Genomic DNA, 12,807 nt, shown 5'->3' with positions numbered 1-12,807 from the left:
GTGAAGTATGAAATAGGGCATTCATTTATGAAAGAAAGAAAAAAAATCATACAATGATGAAATGAGAACATAAAAAGGTTTTTGTCAGACAGCGACAACATTCATTAGCTAGATCATTAACATCTTCCCAGATCTGACTAACACAGGTTTTGTGTGGATGCTGCCGGGGCCTCTGTTAGACCGTTGATTAATCCACAGGAAACTATCAGTTAACCCATTCTGACCGGGCACCCATTTTGGTGTTGGCATCATGTTATGCTTTAGCTATTGAAAAATAGCAGATCTACAAGCTCATAGCGCGTCACCGAGTGGCGCGCTACGAGCTTGTAGGTCTGCTATTTTTGAAAAATCGAAGAACGACTGACATTTTTTAGAATCTGATCTCAGGTCAGAATGGGTTCATCAGACCAGTGTGTGTCCAGTGGAAACCTCGTATGAATCTGATCTCAGGTCAGAATGGGTTAATATCTTTCTCTGCAGGAGTGGGAACGGATACCCGTACCATTCGGTTCCATTCGTACGCTCTCAGAGTTGAATGAACACTCAGGGTTTTATTGTGTACTGTTCCTCTGGAGAAATAGCCTCCATTAGAGAGAGAGAGCCCTGTTGAGGGTGACAATTCTTTTTAATCCAATTTCAATAGACACTTGGGGCCCCAGATGAGCTTTTTCTAATACTTTACCAGAGGTTAGGTAAGACATTATAATAGATCCTATGCTTATTTTGGTTGTTATTATATTTTCCTGGACTGTATCATGAAAGTGAATAATTATTCTATTCAGCAAAGATGCATTATAGATGTACCATGTTCACTGAAATAATGTATTTATTCCAGTCTTTGCATGGAATCCAGGAATCAAGGTATACTGCACATGGATAAATCCACATACAACATCTAGGACCCAAATACTGGAAATAAGAACACATCTCTATGTCCTTTAATTCAAGGATGGTTATTTAATGCGCTTTCTGTCTCAATTTAAAAGATGAGTGTTCAAGTTATTTGCTTCAGTGTTAAAGATTTAGGCGTACTTCGCTTCAGAATTTGGCATACACTTTATGAACACATTCATCATTCATCATACAGGCTTCAATGCAATTTCTGTAAGACACAGACAGGGCCACTCAATGCTCAATGCTTTTGAATTCATCCGTATTTCTCCTCCCAACATCATGATTACAGGCATAACCCATTGCAAAGAAACAGACATGACATCTCCCATCAATTAGATTTGCACAAAACTAGGTGGACCCTTAATGTTTTATTTAGGAGTGAGTGCGTCTGTCTGCATACGTGTGTAATGCTTATGTCTGGGCATATTTGTGTGCTCATGCGAGTATGTTTGGAAGAAAAAGTTACTTTCCTCTGACTGAGCATCAGTTCTTCACATTTCTGTTTGTCTAATATCTATGTGATTAGTTCTGCTTCAGGAGGCTGTTTAAATGGAAAATACAGGGAATATCTTATCTAGGGTCTTCTAGGCGATTAGTTTAACTCTATTTAAAAGAATTGGCCTTGATTGTTCCAAGGCCTATTTTTCCTAATAGAAATGCTTTCTGATGGTCTTAATTGTCAGCTTAAAGAGGAATGAAACCCTAAGGCCGATTTTGTTTATGTTTACGTCTATATAAGCGTCCTATCAAATCCAATGCTTATACCAAAGACGTCCAATGGTCTTTTCAGTGGCTTATGATAGGTCGCGCTCTTTGCCAACGTATGAATGGTTATACAGTAGGTTGCTAGGCGACGGATAAAACCTGAAATGAACTGGAAGTGAAAACTCTGTCTCCGTGATCCACCTCAATGTAAATAGATTTACAATTTATCTCTGAATATCTTCCCAGATTGCGTTTCATGGTCAAAACAACTTTATTCAATCGTTCGTTACTATACATAGCGTTTGTTTCCTTCTGGTTCACGCCTCGGGACCCGTGGGCCTTCAAAATAGGGGTATTCACTGAAAGAAAGTGGAATTCCCGGAATAATTAATGAATTAATACCTGGCAGTTAATTAATGGTATTTGGCTACATTTAACATTTTCATGTTTCATGTCATTCTCATTCTCTCTTGTAAACTATCAGTGCCTGTACGTTATATGTAGGCTATAATCTTGAGTTAAAATTATTTAAAATTATTTTTTTAGAAAAAAAAACGACCATTTCAGCTTTGACTAAATGTTTGCAGCTGTGTGGTTGCATCATCATTATCCATGTCATTTTGATAGAATTATATGATAAAATAAGTGTATTTGGTACAATTATAACAAGCAAAGTCATACAGTACTAATGATTTATTTGGAATGCAGGTTCAATTAGGACAAGTGTGTGACTGGTAATGCATCGACCTCGCCATGGGGCAACACGGTTTATTAGTGACTTTGCCATTTTGCTGGCAGTCTTCCACTTTGATATGCATAAATATAATTGGACGAACCCACAGTTTTGCATACAGGATCTCTCGAGTAAAACAAAGCAGGTTTCCCTTGCACTGCATTTGGTCTCCAGTGTGCAGGGGGTAATGGGAACATGAATAATAACCACAGTTCAGGCTTAGCGTACCAAAGGCCTTAACATGAACACAGTAGAAGATTTTAGACTTGCTCAACTCGCATTGGAGGCTGAATCTCCCCTGATCAATATTCCTTTAGTGTATGGTGGGGCGTAAGCGAGCTAGACGCACTAAAAGTCAGCAATGCCTGACAAGGCAAGCTGTTCTACTACCCCATGGATCCCCTTATCAAGCCTATCACGGTCCTGCACGTCCATGTGCCTCTCCATGGCAGGGTTCAGCCTATTCTGTGTGCTTTCAGATCCATGAAATTGGATGTGAATTTGCATTTTTGGGCTTGCTACCCCCAGTGTGTGACCCATTGCAATGAATGAGAGGAGATTATAGAGCAGGAAAATTGGAGCCATTCTGTTGCTGTGTTAGCAAGAGGAACATTTTGACGTGGTGGCACTGGTCCCAGAATTAGCTAACCATGAGACAATACACTTAAAAAAAAAAAAAAATCTATCACTTCAGGGCTCTTCTTTGAAGTTCCAAAATTGAGTGTTGTTTAGCATAATTAGATCTTGTTTAGTTAATGAGCGTTTTGGTCAGAATAATGAAAAGAATGGGTGCAAATTATATTTCACAGCCTTGACACTTCACAGGTAAAGCGAATCTTGTGACTTGGCTCCAATGTGGTTACATTTAACATTTTCGTGTTCTATCTCATTCTCTCTTGAAAACTACCATATCGGTGCCTGTAAGCTGTATAATCTTACTTGAGCTAACATCATTTGAGGTTTTTGGAGAAAAAAAACCTGATTCTTTTGGCTTAGACTCAATATTTGCAGCTGTGTGGTTGACAGGTTGTTCATGTCGTTTTGATAGAATTATGTGATAAAATAAGTTTATAACAAACCATGTGACCATGAGCCTGTGTACTCTATGATGTCTAGTGTTGGGGGTAACTAATTACAAAAGTATAGTAAAGTATACTATATTACTTTATTAAAGGTAGAGTAAGTGATTTTTTAGTCTGTTTAGAGTACGAACAATACCTTATTGCTTCTACAAATTCTGTCCAAACATCATGCAAATCGGTACACATTATCTATAGTCAAGATGGATCTGTCCGGTTTTTGAGAGGTGCCTAACGGCTCTAATGACTGGCCGCGTGTGTATATGTCTATCTGTCTGTCTGTCTGTTTGTCTGTCTATACCGCTGGGTGATCTAAAGTGGCACTGTTGAGCAGCCTAATGGGCCATTCACACTGAGCAGTATAAATATAACTGCAGCCAGCCAGCAGTGTTGTTGAGCAGCCTGAACCGCTCAGTTCACACAGGTGTGATTTTATTTTGGTACGCGAAGGACAGGCACTAACTCAAATGCACGCACACATGCAGGGGCTTCTGTTATTTACTGTAAGTCAGTGGTGGTTAAACCATGCCGAAATATGGAGCCATAAAAGCCATTACGTCTTATTTGCATTTCTCTGTTTCTCTCATTCTCACCAGTCCTATATAGTATACTCTTCTCTTGTGTTGTTACCTCGTGTCTTGACTCCTCCGCTCTTCTCCCCTATTCCTATACATGAGAGGCATTGTGCATTAAGCGCGTAAGAGTGAGTGACACATGGCATTTGAGGCATGATAAACATCAAAGGGAGGCTAATGCTCACAGAGCGCTGTTGATGTTGTGCCTCCTGACAATTATGATTCTCTGTGTACAGTAAAAGTGCTGCGTTCAGAGAGCGTCTGCCAGTTTCCTTTTGCCAGATTGTGAAATCTAGGTTGGGTACTTAAGCATTGCAGAGCCAAAGAGAAAGGCTAATTGGCTCTGCTTTCCCCCTTTCACCTGAGACAAAGCAAAGGCATTGCAATTGGGGTTTGATCAGATTTTTCAGATGCCATTCCAAGCTATAAACTTTAGGGCCCTGGGTAAGCAACCTGGCCTGGCAGAGACCTTCTCTCCTAGTAGGAACACGTACACTTCTCTAGTTTATTTACTAAGAAAAAACAAACAAACATTGTGTTTATTTATATTATTCAATCAACAGGAAGTTGGCTTTATTATTTTTAATTGTTGTATAAAAAAAATGAAAAGAAAGTTGAGCAACCATTAAAGATATCTTGCCAATATTTGGAGTTACGGTATAGCATAGCTATATCACACAACCCAAACCTAGAGTGTCACTTTGCTTTACGCTCTATTTCACAAATGGTGAATTACAAAGTGAGTTTGTAGATTAGCTTTTTTCTTTTATCATTTAAAATTTTAGAAGTTTCAGCTATAATGACATGCCCAAGATAGAGATGCCAGGTTGACAGTTCACCTGTGGCAAACGAGCCATGAGATATATAAAAAAAAAAAAAAAAACTATAGGCTATATTTGCAAAGTAATTGCACCAATAAAGCAGTTACGTTAGGACAGGAGTCCATAAGAAAAAAAGAAAATGCTAATTATGCTCAATTACAGCAGTGAACTGGAAAGGAGGAATCCTAAGCATCCTGTGTTACGTTCATAAATACAGTTATTTCACCCTTCATTGAACACCGTGCTCCCCTTGTGGCTCCAAACACAACGCAGCATTTGTGTTGGGACATGCACATTTTTCATAATATGCATCAAAATCTACCAATATAGCCTGTAATGCAGTTCTTGCAGGTATATCCTGCAATGGGTAAGCCTTTAGATAAAAAATAATAAAAGAAATCCTTAGAGATTAGGCAACTCAATCTGGCCCTATAACGACTAGATTATTTTGTCCGGCACTCGCAACGGGCAAGTGGGACCATTGAAACATTTGAGTCATCTGTATTGTCGACAGGGTGTCTTTAGAGGCTTATGGCCATGGTATCAGTTGTTCAACAAACCTATACAGGCTGCATTGTTTTGGATGAAGAAATGTGGGGAAATTGTGTATGCAGCATCACACTGTCATGAGCATCAGTTTTTAGTTTTTGACTGGGAAGTAAAAACCTTATACATTATATTTTTGTTGACTGCGGTCCCCCATGGTTCTGTACTTGCCTACCTGCTTTCTTCCCTCTCCATACCAAAACTCTTCATTGAATGTAACAGATCTACAAGCTCAACGGGTCGCAAGTTCGCAACGTGTTGAGCGCTTGTAGATGTGCTATTGTCTGCAAATGTTTGCCTATTTTCACTATGCCAGAATAGGGATGCTAGGGTTCTTGTCATTAATAAGCATCGGTATACCACCTTGGTCTTTGTTACACAGACTGAGAGAGACTTAGTATGGATGTTTTTTTCAAAGGAAGATGGAAATTGTCAGAATTGAAATTGAATTGTGCTGTAGTCATTTTCTGCTATGCCAACATCCTTACGCATTGACTCGATAAGATCACATAATTTGAAATCTTGTGATCTCTTCTTCATTAATAGCCTGAACACTATCTTGTCTTTGGCCGTTATTACAACCCTCGGAGGGTGCTAAACCTTGTGATGTCTGAGAAGCCATATTGAGCAACAGTGGTCACACAGTCTGTTACAAATGACATGATACAGACTCTCATAACAGACAACCCCACTGTGAATTATTCCCCTGACCCAAGACCCGCTCAATCACGCAACACGCTTAATTAAGTTAAACCAAGAGCAATAAATAAGATGGATGACACATCGGCACCGATGCTTGTTCTCATCCGTTGACAAAAGCCGTAGGTCTTGGGTCAGGCCTGGGCAATAGATGAGACCAATCACAATGACGTACAGTTCAAGTCGGGCCGTGAAAATTGATAGCAAATGTGAATATGATCCAGTGCTTGCCGGCAGCTCCCGACAGAGATTTGTACCATGTGCCAAAGATTTACTGTCTCTTCTTGACACAGAAGCACCAAATAGTGGCCAGATGAATACCCCTGGCACTCACCCCGCCAAGGATCATCTCTGGGTCCGCCACGGCAGAGAAACAGACGTCAGAATTCAATCTGGAGGCGCCATCTGTTCACAGATATCAGCACTGTCATTCGAGATGGGCTGCCCATCAACAGTGGAGGCCTCAAGTTCACCTTGGCTTCAGAGGATGCCTTAGACTTGGGTCTTATAAAAAGTGATGGATGAAGGCTGTAAAGCATCAGCTGCACAGCCTCTGTCAAGGCCCACCCCCATGCAATCACACAGTGTTCATCATAAGGAATGCAGCGAGATAGTGCTCCAGCATCACCGCACAGAGTAAACAACCCTGGCAGCTTCGATATGGCTTAAAAGGATGAAATCCATGGTGTGACATATGCATGGCCTGTTAATTACTGTTTTCTCTTTAAAGGCTCGAACAGTATCGGCTAACTGTAACAGTTACTTAACGTTGCGTTGCCTCAATCTTTTCCGTTACAGAAGATCAGCCCTGTCAAAACAAACGACTTCCAAAGAATCCTTCTCGGTTAATTTACTTTCATTGAATCAAAATTTCTTGGGAAATTCGCCTTGGACATAAACTAAAGACCAATGCTGAAAGGAACTAAATTGAGCTCATCTTCAATCTTTTAACAAGGTAAACGTTGAGGTAAGGAAAATAAAAATAGGACACATTTGCTTCCTTACATAATATACAAAACAAGGTTTACAAATGTTTCATGAAGAAATGTCTTCTCAAGTGAGCTTCATATTAAATAACTGAACTTACGGGCAATGTGCAGACTGGCCTCTCTGCTGACAATGGTGCCAAAGGAATTGGACGCCAGGCACTGATAGATACCGGCATCTTCCTCTTTGTTCAGATGGCTGATGTGTAGGTTGCCCCCGGCGAGAGAATAGCGTGACCCTGGTTTGGGCACGATGAAAGAATCGTTCAGCTTCCACCTGTGAAAGCAAGAACACGACACAGCTGAACCAGTGTGTAGGAGGGGTTTCATAAGAAGTCAGCCAGTCTGAAAAGATGTTGCCTGCATAAGATGTTTCAAGGTAAAAAGGTTTTTGTTTGGGGAAAAACCTGCATATGAGCATACATCGAGTTCATTTGACACTCTGGGTTTTGCTGAGTACTGCCAGACTGCATAGTCACAGGCTTTCATCAACATCAAACTGCAATAGAAATCCCATGTACATTATTCAGAACAAAGAATTGAAGCATTCTTGTGTGCTTTGTACTAGCAAAACAGCAAATATAATTTAAGAGGGAGATAATCAACAAGGCATTGTTTACTTGCAATGATGTTTCATTCATTTCTTATTTCAAGTTGAGACAAAATAAGTGAATATTACTGTGCACGAATGTGTGCTTATGTGTTTGTAAAATCTTTCATCCCCTGTCCTCTCCGTTGCTTTCAACAAAGTCGATTCTGCAGCACCTCGCAGGAAGCCATCCATGCCGTGCTCAATCGAAATCCCGCGTGGCGGGAGGCCCTTGCAACAAGAATCATAAGCCTCCCCGCAATCATGGTGATTATCAGACAGAAGGACCAGGCACTCAGTCTGCTCAAACAAGATAGCTACACATAGGACAAGGAATAACAGTGGTTTTGATTAAAGGTCATGCTTTTGAGAACATGGGATCCGGAGCGAGACCAGAAGGACTTAAGTGCTAGCAATCAGGGATGACTACAACAACACTACAATGTGTCTGTCTGCCTTTTCAGGCGGTGTACTCTACTCTCTTCTTTAAGGCATCCAGGCAGAACCTAGTGACTTGATACTAGCTAGCGCAACCGTAAAGGATTGTTTGTTTGTTTTGTAACATTGCTCGCTTGAGTTACATTGTTCTGTGAACCATGAAATCCTTGAGTTCAAAAAGTTTCTCAATTCAGATACAGTACGTGTCATCACTTCAATACGTCCTTGAAAATGTCTGCATAGGCAAAGTTATTGTGCCAATGGCTCATTATTCATCACCGAAGGGGAAAGAAACCCTGAACAGAGACTAGTATAAAAACAAAAAAAATTACACGTTTGTGAGAGGAGGCACAGGAGAAATAGTTTTCCATGCACCAAGGGTAAAGGTACAATTTGGTTGAATGAATACACATTAGCCCCTGTGCACTGATTGGACTTTCACAACAGCTTGAGATAAAGTACTATAAGCTTGAGGTTTCCATTTCTGTCCTCCTACAGCACAGTATCAGTGGTGAAGATTTGGAGGGAGAGAAAATGAGAGAGGGAGGGAAGGAAACATGTTGTGGGTGGGTGCATACAGTATGCAGCGGAGCGGTGTTCAACGGCAGATTGGCTGATTAGATTGATTTAGAGATTTGCTGTTGCAGCTGGATCAGGTCCAGGCACTCCAGATGAGACAAATCAAGGGGGCCACAGTGACAACACCGGGGGTGGGGTAGGGTGGGGGCTCTCTCTGTGGTGCTCTCTGTGGTGCCAGCCATTGGGTAGTCTAGTCTTAGATAAATTAATTTGCCCTTGGCTCACCTGAAATAGAGCTGACACTCTCTCAGCAATGAAGAAGAGCCACTTGCTGTCTGTCCCTGCTGCAAAATAACCACAAAACCTTTTCCAAGCCTGTTTCCAGTACTGGTTCAGGTGACCTTAGTAGGTGGCACGTTTGGTTTGGCTTTGGCAGCATGATGATGTCTAATAAGCAATATTATAGGAACTAATAAGCAATGCATGGAAATATGATATTGTAACAGCTTGCGATCAATCTGAAAACCATTTGTAGCATGGTGTGTACTGTAAGTGCCACAGTTGGCGGCACTTGCTGTAATTAAAGAGCTAATTAAAACCAAATGTTATTATATATGGAGCTGGGTACACTCTCAGAAGTTGAATTCAGGAGACTTGCAGATTCATACTCATAAATAGCCTCTCATTTTTAAAGTATTTGTGTGTGTGCATGCGTGTGTGTGGTTGGGGGCATATATAGCCAGTGAAATAGCGACTGATTGCTTAATAAGTATTCTGGCCGATCCAAGTGATGAGATCTTGTACATTCATTTCAATTTGTGCCCATTAGGCATAACACCAAGGATCTTCAAGCTACATTAACACTCGAACATGCTGATGTTATGAGGGATCGTTTCAACCTATTGCACATTAAATGCTTGGCTTTGCAATTTGCATTTAATTACACTGACAGTAGTATACAGCTATGTGGCCCCATTTGATAGATTGTGAATTAATAGATTAGACGCCCGATGTGCTTTAAAGCAAATCATCGTTTGTCATTTGTTTTCATTCGTCAACACTTAAGCAGCAGAACTACATCACTTTGGTTCCAAGGGATCGCCAGGGGACCACTCACATTGAGGTCCTGAACGCGAAACAAGGACATCAACTAACAGGAAATGCCTGAGTTCAGCTCAATCCATCAAGTGATTTGCTTATCAAAAGCCAATAAGCCCTAAACGATATGCCCTGTGTACGGCGATATGTCTGTGCAGCCTTTAACAGAAGCACTAGATGTAGGTTTATTGTACTGGACTTGGATCAGCGATAGAGAAGAAAGCTTCTTGTTTATGGCATGGTAATGATTGATTGATTGATTACTTTATTATCAAGTTTGTTATCAGTACGGTTGTAGGTCAAAAAAGCAAAAAAGTCAGTCAAAAAAGCTATGCTAAAAGGTCAACAAAGGATAACACAAAAAGCCTCGGCGGCTCAGTACAACAAATCAGTACAACACCAATAGCAGCAAAATATATATTTCCACAAAAAAGGGGTTGGGGGCAGAGGATACCACTCCCATGGGGCTCCTTCCGTGGACCTCGCTGAGGGAGGGAGTTGTTTGGCTCTCTGTGAGCAAGCTGGTAACTAAGGGATGTAATTTGAGGACAGATGTGTTTTTAGGGTAGTTTGTTAGGCTTGTCTCGATTCCCTATCCCAGTGAGGATAGTGAATCGACCTTTAATAGCTGTAGGGGAAACTAGGTCACAGGAGCTCCCTCTGGTGTTGTGCCCATGGGCATCGCTCACTCTAGAGAAGTAGTTAGGTACATGAACACTGCTCCTCCGAGTATCTTAAAGACCAGGCCCATTGCCAGTCTTCCACCTTGAGAAACTCCATCTTTGCAAAGTGAGGCTGGTGTACGTCCTCAGTGCAACCTTGTTGACAAATGAGGAGATCCTGCCCAAATATCTTTGTTCTTTGGTTGACTTTCACAATCACTTTTGATGCAATGTTTTCGAAGGGAAGGTTTGCTATCCAAAATGCAACCCAAAAAGGTGACCTCATCCTTGCGTGCAATTGCATTGTCACCGACTATATGACATAAATCCCTGTGGCCTACTGAGTTTGGCACTGCAGGTCCAAAAAAGAACTACTGTTTTGTCATTCGATCTCTGATTCTTGTGTGTGTTGTGGTTGTTGAGTTTCTTTGGATCTTTCAACTGGTCAGTGACACTGGTGACAGAGAGCTCTCACACTGAACCCAACAGAAGATCAATGTCCGCCGTGCCAACGTATATCCAGTGGACGGCAATTGAGGAGAATTAACTCATCATTCTCAAGTTAACTGCGCCTGACAGTGGAGCTAAGTGCTGCGGGCAGTGAGCAATAAGGCCCCCCCACCCCAGTTCTCCCATGGCAATAAATCAAGGCTCACTTGCTTTCTATAATACTAAATGTTATACTAGACAGCTGTGGGTTATATTACCTTAGGGTTCAAAGATACCAAAACAATAAATAAATACATGAATAGAAAGGACACTAGCAGGGATTACAGTACCTGTAGAAAGGTGGTGGGTGTCCCTGGGCCTCGCAGCTGAAAACCACCTCCCTGTGGCTCTCGCTGGGGTGGAGGGGAAACACCACGCTGCCAGGCTGTTTGGTGAATACGGGCTTCAGTAAGACTCCGCTTCCTGAGGGGAGAAACACCAACACGTTAGCTTTGATGTCCTGGTAAGGACGCAACTCCTACAACCAGGAAAGCATATATGGCTTTGTGAGGTTTTCTACATGTTTGTTTCCATTTGGCTGGAAACAAAAATAAAATATAGCTGCGAGCAGCGATAAGGCGGGACCAAGGAGAGAGAGAGAGAGAGAGAGAGAGAGAGAGAGAGAGAGAGAGAGAGAGAGAGAGAGAGAGAGAGAGAGAGAGAGAGAGAGAGAGAGAGAGAGAGAGAGAGATTATATAGAGAGAGCAATATGCACAAATAAGAATCACAGGCTGAGTAGTCGCTACCCGGATTTGAACCAGTGACCCTGTGGTCCAAAGGTGAGAGCTCTACCGACTGAGCTAAGCAGACACTGTCTGTTGACTCATTCTATACAATAACATCATGCAGTATAGGTATTAGCTGCCAACCGTATTTGGAAGACGTATTAGTTGCATGAGAGGTTTCACAAAACAGAAACTTTCATTGGCTCATAAAAACTTCATTTTTTCACTTAAAATAAATCTGTTACGATTTTTTGTTCGTTTAAGTCCAAAGTTCAAGTGTAGACGTTTTTGTACATTTTGATCAAAGATTCTGGAGGAGATAGATTTTAAATGGTTTTCATATAATTCAAAATGGTGGGTAATCTAAAGGTCAGAGGTCAAAAGTCAGAATACGAAAGTTGTTCGCCATGAGGAGACAAATATGTGTATCAAAGTGTCATTGCCAACGGTCAAACGGTTCATGAGATATGCACGTTCAAAGTTTGCATTTTCAGTGCTATAGCGCCACCATTTGGCCAATGGTCATGGCTTCACATGGTCACCGTTTGGCATGGCCCTCTACCAGATTACCGAGTTTCGTAAAAAGCGACTGCACGGTTCAGTCAGAACAGCTATTTTTGGCGGAAGAAGAAAAAAAAACACAAATACAAGAAGTGACCAAAGTCACTGCGTGTCTTCTTGGTCCCTTAATGATTCACCGCCTGCTAGGTAACTTGAAAGCTGTGTGGAGGATGTAGAGAAGAAAAGGGAGCATGGCTCGCACAAAAAGCAGTGTGAAGCAGTCTAAAGTCTCAGTTTGGCTTGGACCCATAGGGCATGGTAACATAGCGCAGGAGTATTATTCATGAGAGTTTTTAGATCCCTGAAGTAGTGCATAATCAGATGGTAACCTATATAAGACTTTAATATAAACTGTCTGAAAGTATAAAGTTGTCAACAGGCACAGCAGCAGTAGCACCATCATCTTTTTCTGCACATTTTCATCTGAAGCCTGTCTTTAATCACAGCATTCCCATGGGATGTCGCCCAATAAAAAGTCTTAAAAATGGCAAAAAATATCAACAGCAATGGTTCCCCAGCTCATTTCAGTTGTCAAAATGGTGCCCTTTCGGTGTTGGGACAACAAAAAAAGGGAAAATAATTCAATCTATCTCTCTCTCTCTCTCTCTCTCTCTCTCTCTCTCTCTCTATCTCTCTCTCTCTCTCTCTCTCTCTCTCTCTCTCTCTCTCTCTCTCTCTCTCTCTCTCT

At 41.4% G+C, this 12,807-nt stretch overlaps 1 protein-coding gene across 2 annotated transcripts in view; it reads right to left on the bottom strand.

Moving 5' to 3' along the window:
* Positions 1 to 12,807, bottom strand: part of cntn3a.1 (contactin 3a, tandem duplicate 1) — a 129,155-nt gene that overhangs the window by 86,586 nt on the left and 29,762 nt on the right. For both annotated transcript variants that reach the window (XM_080764108.1, XM_080764109.1), the window contains exons 3-4: positions 11,124 to 11,256; positions 7,140 to 7,315 (exon numbers count right to left, since the gene is read on the bottom strand). In XM_080764108.1, the coding sequence (XP_080620234.1) occupies positions 7,140 to 7,315; positions 11,124 to 11,256 (309 nt within the window). The remainder of the gene's footprint in view (positions 1 to 7,139; positions 7,316 to 11,123; positions 11,257 to 12,807) is intronic.

Source organism: Protomyctophum bolini (assembly GCF_963924005.1).
Source record: "Protomyctophum bolini genome assembly, chromosome: 5".
NCBI lineage: Eukaryota > Metazoa > Chordata > Actinopteri > Myctophiformes > Myctophidae > Protomyctophum > Protomyctophum bolini.
The sequence above is the reverse complement of the archived record's forward strand: the minus strand, read 5'-3'. Positions and strand labels throughout refer to the sequence as shown.